This window comes from Trichomonas vaginalis, chromosome I (assembly GCF_026262505.1).
Source record: "Trichomonas vaginalis G3 chromosome I, whole genome shotgun sequence".
NCBI classification, from domain to species: domain Eukaryota; phylum Parabasalia; order Trichomonadida; family Trichomonadidae; genus Trichomonas; species Trichomonas vaginalis.
The window spans coordinates 26989064-27002685 of NC_067203.1; the positions used below are offsets into that span (position 1 = coordinate 26989064).

Below are 13622 nucleotides of genomic sequence, written 5' to 3' on the forward strand. Positions count from 1 at the left end.
TACAAAATTCAAGAGTTTTGCGTGTTTTCTACGATGTTGTCAAAATGTCGTGTTGTCACACTTTTTAAAAGAAGTTAAAATGACCTGGTGACCTGGTGACCTGGTTCCACCTAAAATATATTTTTGCCGAATTCAAGAGTTTTGTGTGTTTTCTACGGTGGGGCCAAAAATGGCTCGACCTCAAAACAAGCATTTTGTGAAGAATATACCAACCGCCGGAATTCCGGCGGTTGCTTTTTCAGCACAAAATTCAAGAGTTTTGTGTGTTTTCTACGATGTTGTCAAAATGTCGTGTTGTCACACTTTTTAAAAGAAGTTAAAATGACCGAGGCACATAGGCACATAGGCACACCTAAAAAACCATCTAACCAAAACTCATTTTTCAATACTTTTTCAGCACTTTTCCGTAGTTGTATATGAAAGACAATTCGAGATAAAAGTCATAGTATAATGGAATAATATGCTGCACACCGTTTGTTGTGAACCAAACTTGAAAGTCAGAGAAACTGTTACTAGGTGGTTCGTAGAATTTAGAAGCAAAGTCATAAAAGTCCTTACCGATACAAAGAAAACTGTTGTTGCTTGAACTGAAACTTGCATGACACATAACATTTTGAGGGTCGAACACGTTTCTATAAACTGTCAAATCTGTTGGTGGGCGTATAAATTTAAACGGACCGTCAGGTGGTAATGGTTCGTTCTGGTTTAGTAACCGAAGAAATTGTGCCCAAGAACGTTTGTCTACTTCCCAAAATAAAAACTGTGTATCTCTTGGAGGGTTATTTTCAATCCTTTGAAATGAAACTGTGGAGTTCATCTTGTCATATTCTAGTTTCAGATAGTATGTTCCATTTAGTAAAGAATCGTATTTTTTCTTGAAATTCCCAGTAGTATTTGTTTATTTGAGTTTGAAAGTCATTTAGAGTCTTCTCAAGGTTTTCGTCTGAACGAATTGTAAAGATTCTCATTTCATCAAATTTGTCTATTAGACCATCAGAACCTCTATACTGACCATGAAAATATACTGCAAACATAAAAGCGTTAGTTCTATTTGAAAACAAAACTCTTCTAAATCCTATTGCCTTTGCATCTGAAGGACTTTGAAGCCAACGAATTGGATAGTCAAACCTGTAAGTACGGGATGAAATTTCTTCATCTGATATAGTCCTACCGGCGTTTGTAAAGATATAGTCTAACGGTTTTGTATCTGCTACTTTTGTTCTTTGTTTTTCAACCTGAAACATTTAATATATGTAAAAATATATGGTTTTAAAAACGTTTTTACTTCATGCAATGTTTAACTATTTCATGCAATGTTTTATTTCTGTGCCGTCTTCAAGTATGGCCCAATATTTCCTTTTCGATATTACATGAACTTCGGAAAATACCTTGTCTAGCTTAAAACAGCCCATCTTTTCACCGACCATGCCCATTTCAATGAGTTTGTTGTACCCTTCTTCGTTCGTCATGAGTGCGTCAATGTTCTCATAGTAAACCTTCACTTTGGATTTGACTTCGGAGAAGAATTTGTTGTAGTTGTCAAGGACTGCCTTTGCGAACTGAGGGTAAGACCAATGTTCGACAATAGGTTTTAATGTGGTTACTAAGCCACTTTGACCTTGAGTGAATTCGTACTTCAAAACAAAAGGAGAAAACCTTTCAACAAAGTTGTCGACCTTCTCATAATGTTTACTCTTCATCTCTTGAGGTTTCTTAATGGAATATCCCATGTCGAATTCATAAGCAATTTGAGTGTCATTGCAAGTTTGGGGTTTGAAGCTTTCCTAATATCATACAGTTGTTGTATGACTTTTCCAACTGTATAGTTCCTTCCCGGGAACTCACCATCTTCGTTTGGAATTCCAGTCGGGATATATTGGACAAACCTCATGTATGCAGCGTTAAGGTCGACATAGTATATCTTTTCATCTGAGTCGAACTTGTCGCAACCAATTGGTCCAGTTTGTGGAAATTCAAGTGAGTCTCTTATCTTCTGAGAAACTTCTCCTGTTATCTCATAAACATCGTCGAAGCAACCTGTTTCATATAAAACCTTTCTGACCTAACTCAGAAGCTCTCCAATACAATTTGACGTCAATTGGATGTCTCAATGGAAGTTTGTTTATAGCATCTTGAAGTTCTTGCAACCTCATTGGAAGTTCTTCTGGTTCAGGTTGGTATCCGAACAATCCAACTCCTTTTGGAATTGTGTACTTCTTTTGTACTAGAACTTTGTCTGGAACAACTTTTGGTCTTGCTAACAATGAAAAGTTTGTTTCGTCTTTTGGTACAAAAGTTTCTGTCAGCTTGTCATCTGGAATTGGTTCCAACAAACCTTTCTCGAAAAGAATGTTTACAGCTCTGACAATGTTGCACTTGCCTTTTCCGAACAATGGGTTTGTAAGACTTTCGTTCAACATGAAGTGGTTGTGGACAATTGCAATCTTCAACCATGGTAAGTCTTTGTCAACAACATAGTCGTCATGTGAAGAACCTTTAGCTGTAGGTATGTTGACTCGGATATTGACATTTGCCAACGGTGCAATTTTTGCCAATTGACCTCTGAGAATGTACCTTGTCTTCACACATGACTCAAGATACTTCATCTTCTCTTCTGAAACAAGACCAGAGTTCCTGAGACATGTAAGAATACAAGGTTCATTGACAATTGTTTCAATTGAATTGTAAATTCCATACCTTGTCAAGTCAATGTCAGACTTATTTATGAAGGGGAAGTATCCAGCATGTTGTCTGACTGCTTGAGGGTTAGGTTGGTACCATTCGAACTTGACACTTGCAATTCCTTCAATTGCATTCAAAATGTCTGAGTCGGAGTCAACCATTTGTTCTCTCTTTGTAGTCTTGAAAGCGTCAAGAAGCATTGCAGCTGTTGTGACATTGCCATGCGCATAGTATATATGACCGTCCAAATCTGTTATGGTCAATCTGAGATTGTATCCTTTCTTATTTCCGTCTTGAATTGCAGCAAGTACACCCATGAAGCCTTCTTTGTTCTTTCCTTCGTCAAAGTTTACTGTAAAGGTTCGACCAGATGTAATTTGACTTCTAACTTCACGATACTTTTCATATGCATATCTTGTTCTTTCCATGGGAGCATGTGCGTCTTCACCCTTTCCTTTTTTCCTCCTCAAAGGATGCAATTGTTCGTCATGTTTCCAGTAGAATCTGGCAAAGCCGTCGTGTCCTTCAACCTGTGGCTCAGTAACATCGAAAGGCATGTCCATAAGACGTTCTTCTTCTAACCTCTCTAACCTGTTTGGATAATTTGTGCGTGCTGTTTCCAAGTCCATTTCATAGGTCAGACCAGCCAGTTTGTCATAGACTTTTATGGGTCTTCCCTTCCTATATTTAAACTTCTTTGAAACTCTCCAACCATATCTTTCTAACTCTGCTTTTATTCTAGCAGACCTTCTATCCATTCTATACGGGGGCATTTTTATAAAAATAAAAAAATGTTTTTTCTTTACTTTACATAACCGCCTGCTGCCATAAGTCTTTGACGCCAACCCATACCAGCTAATGAAGGTTGACTTGGTTTAGTTTGGAAACTAAACTTTGGTTTTGGTTTATCTTCAGTTTTTGGTTTTTCTTCTTCTATCGGTTTTTCGTCACTTTTCGGTTCCTCTGACTTTACCTCACTTGCAGGAACAGTTGTGTCGTCAACATCTTCATAAATATCATATGCCATTTGTTTTTGTTTTCCTTTCAACTTTTTGTGTTTGTTGTAAAGTTTAGAATATTTCGACTCTAAGTCAATGAGATGTTCTATAATGAACTGTTGGTCAGTGAAGTAAACTTTTCCATCTGTTGTCTCGAAAGCTCCTTCAGACTTCAATATTTTATTTGTGAGAGTCTGTTTCTTTTTTGAGATACTAGCCGTTCCATTTCTATGAAAAGTGACTTTATAGTTAGGGTTTGTATTTCCAGACCTGGCACTTTCTATTATTGAATTTTTCTCTTCATCTGTAAGTTCTTTGACAGGTTTTGACAATGGTTCTGAACTTTTTGTTTGTGGTGTCAAATCTACCGTTTCAACTTCTTCGGTCATTTCATCTCAGTAAAAAATTTTAGTTTGGTTTGTTTTCAACTGGTTGTTTAGGTTTTTTAAGTCGGTCTAAAACTTCCTGAGGTATAGGAAAGAACTTGACAAACACGTGGTGTAACTGCTGGAAGTCGACAAATCCATCTTGAACCCATTTGTCTCAATGCTGTATTGTTCATTTCATCTCAGTAAAAAATTTTACATTCCCACGTTTGAGGCGGTTGAGGTTGGTTATTGTTTACCCACTGTTGTGCATGGTTATATCCTCTGTTAAAGAATCTTTCACCTTGGTCCATATAGTGTCCTGCTTGGTTATAGTAGTCATTTGCTTTGTTATAATAGTTTCCTGCTTGTCTTCCTACATTGTCCATCCATCCTTGAACTTTTCCTCTTGTTTCAGGATTTGGAATAAGATTTTGCTGCATCTCGTGCTTACATCCCAACCTTTCTGTACAGTTTGTATAATAGGTTGTGCTTTCTCTTTAAAGTATACCTAATGTACTCAAAATCTTCCTTCCAATTCCAAATGCACCTCTGGCTATTGTTCCCACTGCGGGCAAAAAATCTGGATGCAACTCCTGCTAATGCGCCAAATAAACCCATTTTCTTATGGGTTAAAAAATGACGAATCCAAACAAGGACCCCTATGTTTCTAAGGCAACAAAGAAAGCACTCATGATAAAAATCTTTAGTTCAACACCAAATGCTTGGTTTTGGATATCTTGGAAAACATTCCGAGGTATAGAGAAGATGGACCTCCATACTGGTTAATATTTGTTGGTCAAAACACAAGATACTGTGAAGCATACCATTATGGTCCAAATATTTTAGATGTGAAAACTGCTTTGACAATATTCGTTGACAAATACCATCCAACAAAACTGACATCTGACTGTGAAAGTTCTTTCAAATCAGACGATATTAAAAACTATCTGCGTTCAAAAAATGTAAACCAATATTTCATTTGTCGACCAAAACCATTCTGCTCTTGGTGTCATTGACAGTTGTATAAAAATCTTAAGAGACTTAAACCAACCACAAGGTGGTGAAGCAAATGAAATGTCATATGACGACAAATATAGACACTTCTCCATGGCAAAGATGAGACAAGTTTTAAATATTTACAATAGCCGTAAACAAAAAGGTTTGGGAAACCACTCCCCCGAAGAAATGAAAAACAACCCGACTTAGAGAAAACTATATATTTAATAGTTTAGTCAAAAGAGACAAACAAGAAAGAATGCCAGGCTTCAAACTTAAGAAAGGTGACAAAGTAAAAATAGAAATACCTAAACGCGACCCATATGAAAATACTATTGACTATGACAACAATGGGAACTCGACAGGTACTCACGTTCGTGTTCGTAAAATAGAAGAAAGTATACAAGAGAATATTATGAAGTTTTAGGCAAACATGGCAAAATGTACAGACTGCAAGCAGAAGATAAAACTACTATTGTCAGACCTCGTTTCAAACTTGTTAAGGTTCAAGGTGGTATACTTTCAAAGACAGTTCCTAACAAATATAAGACAACTCCTGACGAATATGCTAAAGAAGTTGAAATGACGACTAAGCAATTCTATACGCATGCGTAAACTGTCATGTAAGGTGGCATGTAGTCTTTTACTTTGTCCGTTGTTTTGTATATCCTGAAACGAAATGTGTATGGTTTCCTTCTTCCCTGAGTGTCACTCCAGTAACAATTTATAGCAAACTTAACGTCGTCTTTAACATCATATCCTTTACCTTTTGTCATTCCTGACCAATCCCAATATCTATGCCTATGCCAACCTGCTTGAGATGTACTTAAATCTATGTAGTGACTGTGCGCAGGTAAATTTTCACCTGAAATCGTTTTACTTCCTCCTGTTTCCTTTGAAGAGTTTGCACAATACAAAAACCTGTCAACTATTTGTTCCCATGCACCAACACCAAACATTACTTGAGGACCTCTTGCTTCCATAGATGTATAAATAGAACCTACTGGGTTCATTAAATCAAACATATGAGATATTATAGGATTGTCTCTTTTGAACTTAAAATATAGTGCAACTATTTCAGGTTTCTTCTGGTTTGTGTCAGAATATTTTTTATATATAATCTTATGTTTTCAGGGTAGGTAAAGTCTTGACTATAATATTTATTTTCTGTCATCTTCATAATAGTATACTATTCTCGTTTTTTCTATTGCATTATATCTTTTATATCTATAAAAATCTAAATATAATGTTAGCTTTTGTTCATCTACATGTGGTGTTTCTAACGTCATCTCCATAGTCATAATAGTATGGTGCTGGAGCTGGGTCAGGCAATGTCATATCTGCCATTTCATAAACTCTTAAATATTTCTTTTGTTCGTCTCCATAGAAGTTTAAGTAGCAGTTGTTGTCTAATGGAACTTTAACTTGTGTACCATCGTTCTTTTTATAGCTTACATACATTTCATTGTTATTTTTCGGAATGAGTTTATACCGTGTACCATTTTCTAAGGACTGTACCAACTGCCATCTAAAATATTTGTTTTCTTCATTGACAGAAAAGTCACCAACAATAGTTTCAATATTTTTTGTTCCTAGCAAACTTTGGTATATTTCATTGACATATGTTTTATCTGCTTTATTTTCAAGGCTAACGTTTAAGTCTGTTATTTCAGAAGATGTATGTGTATGTCCAACGGCACTTTTCCTGTTTAAGGTTTCTTGTAAGTTTGTAATATTTGCAATGGTATGTGTATGTCCAACGGCACTTTTCCTGTTTAAGGTTTCTTGTAAGTTTGTAATATTTGCAATGGTATGTGTATGAGTCTTTTAGAATATTCGTTTTCAGCTCTTGTCACTTCACTTGACATTTTATTGTCAACATATGTTTTGTCTGCTAGTTCAGGATGAGTATGTTCTTTTGTTGCATAAGCTTTGTTAGCTCTTTCTTCTTCTTTTGCTATTGCATCGTCTACATATTCTTTGTCAGCTTTGTTGCCAACATCTGCTTTCAAAAGAAGTTCATTTTATAGGTTTCTCGTTTAAAGTTCCTTTTGTTGGATTTATACAGACAGTATGGTTCTTATTGTCTTGAAACAGAAACTCATCTGTCATTGGGTTTAATGTCAGTTTTAAGTTTCCTTCTTTCAATGACTCAGATATCTTAGAATAGTTTGAAAAGTTTGTTGTGTTCTTATTTAGGGCTTGCATAATGAGTTGTCGGTTGTGTTGTATTTCTCTCATGGAAGCAATATCTTTCGACATTTTTATTCTAGATAAAATATGCTTCCAATAGAAAAAGAAAATTCAAAGTTGCTACAACTAAACCATTAGATGAACTTTTTACTAATGTCGTCAAAAGTTTGAGACAGAGACCGTAAAAGCATGAAGGCTATCGTTTTGACTACCCATTAAGATGGCTAAGAGACCCATCTGTCACAAAAGCTATTGGCTTTCGTAGAATGAAGTTCATTTCAGAAGCCATACATGGTTTCCCATTTACGGTCGCTTTTGAAGTTCGATACTATAACAAAGAAAAACGTACGTATGAGAAATTTGAACAGGGAAAACTTTTACAAGTGAATTTGCTTGTAAACTTAGAAACAACTCTTCAAGCTTTTCAAGAAAAAATAAACGATATCTATCTCGAATATGCAAACCAGTATAACATTGACGAGGGAGAGTACCATCTCGATATTATATATGACAGGAAAAATGCAACTGTTAAAATCAATAAAATAGAAGACCTTGGAGAAAACGTTTATATTTCTACAAAATATAACAACTTGGCATGGCATAGATTTTTGAGGATGTTAAATCAGCCTGCATGGTATCCAGTACACCCGGACTATTATGAAGTCGAAAACCCTAATGGAACATATGAAAATGTTTTCGACTCAGATGCTATTATAGTTCATGCTTCATTTTTCTGGTGCACAAAACTCTTTTTTATGCTTGGCAAAATGACTTTTACGAAAAAACCTACAAAGCTATATGAACCGCCGAGTGGAAGTATTTCAGACTTTCAAGTATGGTTTTACTACAGATGGAAGAAAAAGAATAATTCCATTATACCATGCGTTTTACTTAGAACTTAGTTTCATATACAACTACTATCGAACGGTAAAAATATAATTTTTTAATACGGTTGAGGTGTTGGATTTGGTTGCCAACTAGACTGTGGTGCAGGTTCAGGCTGTTGTATTACAGGAGCTTGTTCTTCTGGTTCAGGGTCTTTAGGTATAATACCAACGAACTGACCTACTCTTTACCAATATTTTTGACTCCGTTCCAATTCCTCTTCCTACGGTTTTTATTCCATTCCATAACCTCTTCCAACATTTCGAAAGAAGTTTCCTATTCTTCCAAAGAAACCCATTTTACTATATGTAAAAATCTAATGTCCACCTAGTCTCTTACGTTTCCTTCTGAGTTCCATAGCATTCTTTAACTGGAGCTCATACATTCTATTTCTCCTCTGGTAGAAAACATACTCTGGGTCAACTCCTGTGTTCGCGTCATCTGCATAGAGTTGTTTATATCCCACTTCAGGGTTTGTATAAAACTCTTTCCATCTCATATTTGCATACCATGGTGGTAAGCCTAACGCAGCGTCATTTGACATGGCAGTTTGCATTTGTACATCTGTTGGCACTTAACCATAGTTTGCCATTGCAGTTTGTACTCGAACTTCATTTGGAATATTCTCTGGGTTTGGTTGTCCAGGTTGCTGTGCATTTGCTAAGTTCTGTGCGTCCATTTAATATTAGATAAAAATATCTCTTACGAGTACATATGCTGAACATTTGCAGACATTGGTTCATCTTCATATTCTCTGTATCTTTCTGCCACGTCAAATAAGTAAATGACACAATGGAAAAAACCTAAAACAAGTAGTCCTATTTCAAACCACATTTACTTACTAGTAAAATTTCTTTGTTATGACACTTTCTCCGGTTTATAGGACCTCTCTCATATTCTATCTTGTCATATCTAAACTCATAGTCATGTATGTCCTCTAACCATCTCATAACGGTTTCCAAACCACTTTTATCGGATGTAAAGTAAAAGCATGGATGGTTATGTAAAACGTCTAAAGTTTCTAAAGAGTCTCTCAAAGTCCAGTCTACTTGGTATTGAAAATCCCATGTGTTATAGAACGGTGGGTCCACTATAAAGAAAACATTTTCCTTGTCTTTATATTTTTCATACAACTCTGTCCAATGACATCTCACAAACTCTATACCCTCAATATATTTTTCTATGTCCTCTTTGAAAACATTTGTATAGTTAAGATATAAAACTTTTGACATAAGTGTTTCAATGTCATGAACTCTTATAGAACCACTATATAATAGTCTAGCAGATATACTATCCCAGTCTATATATTCTGCTTTTTTCAAAACCTCTCTCACAATATTTTTGTTATCTAATGGTATACGTTCCATCTTACCTATAGGTATCTTTTCTTTTAACTCTTTCAATATATTGTTTGTGTCTGGTATATGTTTGAGACGGTCCATATAGTTGTCGAAGTCATTGCATATAATCTTTGAGTCTGGGAATATTATATGGCACAAATGGGATATATAGAAACTTCCACCGAACAAATCTACAAATGTTAGACCATTCGGTAGTTTCTTAAGTTCTCTCAATATAATATCTTTACATCTACTCTTATTTCCAAAGAACGGTAACGGTGGTTTTGTAAAATTCATTTATATATAATAATAAAAATGTTTTTTCCCTGAAAAGTGACAGAAAAGTGACAAAACATATACGAAGAAATCTTGACAAAGCATTTACGATGAAGAAGTCTTGACAAAGCATATACGATGAAATCATGAGTTTTCTACGATGTTAGAAAACATGTTAGAAAACGTGTTAGATCTAACATTCTAACATAAACATTATTTTTGGGTCATTTACGCTCATTACGATGAAATCATGACAAAACATTTACGATGAAGAAGTCTTGACAAAACATTTACGAAGAAGTCTTGACAAAACATTTACGAAGAAATCTTGACAAATTCAAGAGGGTAGAAAAGAGGTTAGAAAAGAGGTTATATCTAACCTTCTACCCTAAACATTATTTTTGTCTGATTTTACGAAGAAGTCTTGACAAAACATTTACGAAGAAGTCTTGACAAAACATTTACGAAGAAATCTTGACAAAACATTTACGAAGAAGTCTTGACAAAACATTTACGATGAAATCTTGACAAAACATTTACGAAGAAGTCTTGACAAAACATGAAAACATATATAATTTGTGAAAAGCTCCTGGAAGACCTCCGAATAAAAACTTCATTTATGTGGGCTAGAAGGCACGAAGTGCCTGGAAGGTCACCCCAAGAAAAAAAAACTTCATTATACCAATCATCCTCAGGGCTAGAAGGCACGAAGTGCCTGGAAGCCCCACTCCCTTTTTTTTTTTTTTTTTTTTTTTTAAACCAAAAAAATTGTTATAATTTAAATGAAGAAGTAATTTAAAACGATTTTATTTATGATCAAATCCATTTTAATAGAATTTATATACTATTCATCTATTAGTAAACACTACCGTATATTATTTTTTAAGCTATCTTATTTTTTGAACTTTTATTCAAATCTTTGGTCGCAAGAAGAATTGCATGATAAATAAAAACATTTAATCAAAGTCAATTTTATTTTTCATATTCAAATGGACTGAGTGTTAACATTTAACATTTTTTGCTAATTGTCGTCAAAAATTAGGCGTAAAGCAAAAATTGATATTTCATATGGTTTTATGATAGATAAGCATTATATTCCCACTCATTATATTCGTAAATTTTGAGGTTTATCCTTCGCTTTTAAGATCATTGAATTTGATTTTTATATAAAATAGTTATATATTAGAAAATAATATGTGTTTATGTGATATTATTTTTCAGAAGATTTTGTGTTCTTCTTCAAAATTTTATTTTTTTATTAAAAAGAATCTTTACAAAATATACATTTACTTTAATTAATATTTAAAAACGTGCTCTATCAAAAGTTCCAAAAATTCAATATTTTAGCTTTTCTGAGGTGTCACTTTTGATGAATTTCTGTTTACAACAATATTAAATTTTAGTGAATGTCATTCTATTTTGATAAATTTGCGATAAAGATTTTTATCATCCGAAATCTGAACCGCAACAATATTTGATAAATATATGTATTTATATATATAAAATAAGATATTTGATTTTTATATTTCGCATGATACTTTGAATGGATGATCGGCATAAAGATTTTTTTATCATCCGAAATCTGAACCGCAACAATATTTGATAAATATATGTATTTATATATAAAATAAGATATTTGATTTTTATATTTCGCATGATACTTTGAATGGATGATCGGCATAAAGATTTTTTTTATCATCCGAAATCTGAACCGCAACAATATTTGATAAATATATATATTAAGTTGCATCTAATTCAAAATTGATAAATAATTTTTAATTACTTTATTTATATTAGAGGTAGGGCAACGATAGAAAATTTTTGGAAAAAAAGTTCGGAGATCTTAAACGTATCATATTCCCTGCATGGTTTGGTATCTTCCGCCATGCGTTGTGCCAAACATATTGACACTTTCCAATAATTAATTTATGGTATGAGTCACAGAGTTAGATTATAAAAAGAAAGTAAATAATTGCAATTAGAAATCATATATGTCGGAAATCAAATGTTGATGAGCAGAAACCTTTTACTCATCATAAAAGAGATAAATCACTAAAGATTTGTATACATTAAAATTTGATATTTGGTGCTCGAAAACTGTCTGATGGGACTCCTCCAAAATGAACCAATCTATCGCTGAGGACCAAATTAGATGATGTGGATGGTGTATTCTCTAATTCTAACTTAGGAAGAATGGGAACAAAACGAATGACGACAACAACATGTCAAACATAGATTAAATATCTATGAATCAATAAAGTATACGTGCATTGAAGGTGATAACAATCACTTGAGGCTTATAACTCTTTGACTAAATTATGCAATAATTAAATATAATCATTTTTATATTTTTATACTGATAGTAATTAATATACTATCCTGCTTAATAAATGGTATGATCAAATTTGTTTGAAAATTTAATTATGTATATGAAACTATGTCTTCTATATAAAAATCAAAATTTTCGGACGAACCTAGATTGAACCTTTATGAAAATCTATCATTTTTGTTAATTGAGTTAATATGAATCTTTTACATATGTATATATAGCATTGATAGCTTATATAATCATGGTTTATTCCATATTAACATATTTTTTCAGTTAAATTTGTTAATAATATCATGTAACAAATTAATTCAAGATTAGAATGTCTACAAAATGCTAACAAATAAGAACAAAATACGATTTCTCGACTTAAATTTTAATATGGAGTAGTTTTTCGTTTAAATCTAATTAAAAATGAATAAAAACTTATCTTGTACTATTTCATTCAAAGATTTTAATAATGTAAATCATGCATTTTCATAATTCAGTACAGTTCTTTTTAGAATTAAAGTTGATGAGGATGATATTTGTGATTTAAAATAATTTGTTAATGTTCACCTTTTATTCATCACCTTGTGGTATGCCCTAAAGCAATAGCATTATCAATTCTGCTGAATTGATCAACTCAAATTCCAAAAAAAAATTCAAAATTTCAAAAATGAAATTAACAATTTGAATTTTTCACATGAAAAAATAATTTCGAAAAAAATTTGGAAAATCAAAGTATTTGATAATTAGTCAAATAATCAATTTACATCGTTTTTACTCATAAAAAACAACTAATTTTTGATTTTGATATCATATTTGATAAATACTCATTCCAGAGTTGACGTAATGTATTAATTATTGTTAGAGATATTGCTTTCGCAGCAAAATTCTTATTTCATGAAAGAAAAAAAAAATGATTTTATTCCAACAAAAACAAGTAAACAGATGAATGGAAACGTACTATATTTTCATAAATGTAGTAATCAGCGTGTCAGCTTTTGTTTATCATGTTCGAGTCAAAATGTATTAACTTGTAATAAGAAATATTCGAAGATTATATGAAGTATTGAGCATTCTTTGTAGAAATATTTGTAATTCATTACTAACATATATAATAAAGTTGTTTTTTTTTCCTTATTGCAATAATTTTGTCTGATTTTAATAACTTTTCATGTATACGAGTTGTGTGAATATGCATCATAATATGCGTAAATATACTTATTTGCGACGAATAATGTGGTTGCATAATGGAGGTGCTAAATTTTGATTTTTAATATGGGGCTTTGGTATGTATAATCATGTTCTTATCTCAACGTAGGAGTATTGGTGCAATATGATTAAAATTTACGAGGTTGATCTTAAATTGAATAATTCTGGAGTATAAATCACAATGCAGCTAATTCTATGTTAAAGATAGATACAGATTGTAGTAATCAATTAGGGAGTACAAATTCATTCTTTCATTTCTGTCGTATTGAGCAGAAAGGAAGAGATCATAACCCTAGGAAAAAAAGCCCAAATTTGTCACTTTTCATAGTACGTTAAACTCAATTCGCTCGGCGAATGCCGA

General features: G+C 33.0%; 2 protein-coding genes and 2 pseudogenes across 4 annotated transcripts, besides 3 other annotated features; all 4 read right to left on the reverse strand.

The window, feature by feature from the left end:
* Positions 1-6871: part of a mobile genetic element that runs on past the window's edge.
* Positions 383-968, reverse strand: TVAGG3_1057380 (annotated as a pseudogene). The gene has a single exon. A coding segment is annotated over exon 1 (586 nt).
* Positions 2148-3440, reverse strand: TVAGG3_1057390 (annotated as a pseudogene). Its single transcript has one exon. A coding segment is annotated over exon 1 (1293 nt).
* TVAGG3_1057400 (phage tail repeat-like family) lies at positions 3485-4069 on the reverse strand (the record flags this gene model as incomplete). The annotated part of the gene is made up of 1 exon (XM_051255914.1): positions 3485-4069. The coding sequence occupies one exon, from the start codon at positions 4067-4069 to the stop codon at positions 3485-3487; it is 585 nt and encodes a 194-aa protein (XP_051081488.1).
* Positions 6872-8438: 1567 nt separating the features above from the next.
* On the reverse strand, positions 8439-8678 carry TVAGG3_1057410 (uncharacterized protein; the record flags this gene model as incomplete). The annotated part of the gene is made up of 1 exon (XM_051255915.1): positions 8439-8678. The coding sequence occupies one exon, from the start codon at positions 8676-8678 to the stop codon at positions 8439-8441; it is 240 nt and encodes a 79-aa protein (XP_051081489.1).
* Positions 8679-11089: 2411 nt separating this feature from the next.
* Positions 11090-11127: a mobile genetic element.
* Positions 11128-13588: 2461 nt separating this feature from the next.
* Positions 13589-13622: part of a mobile genetic element that runs on past the window's edge.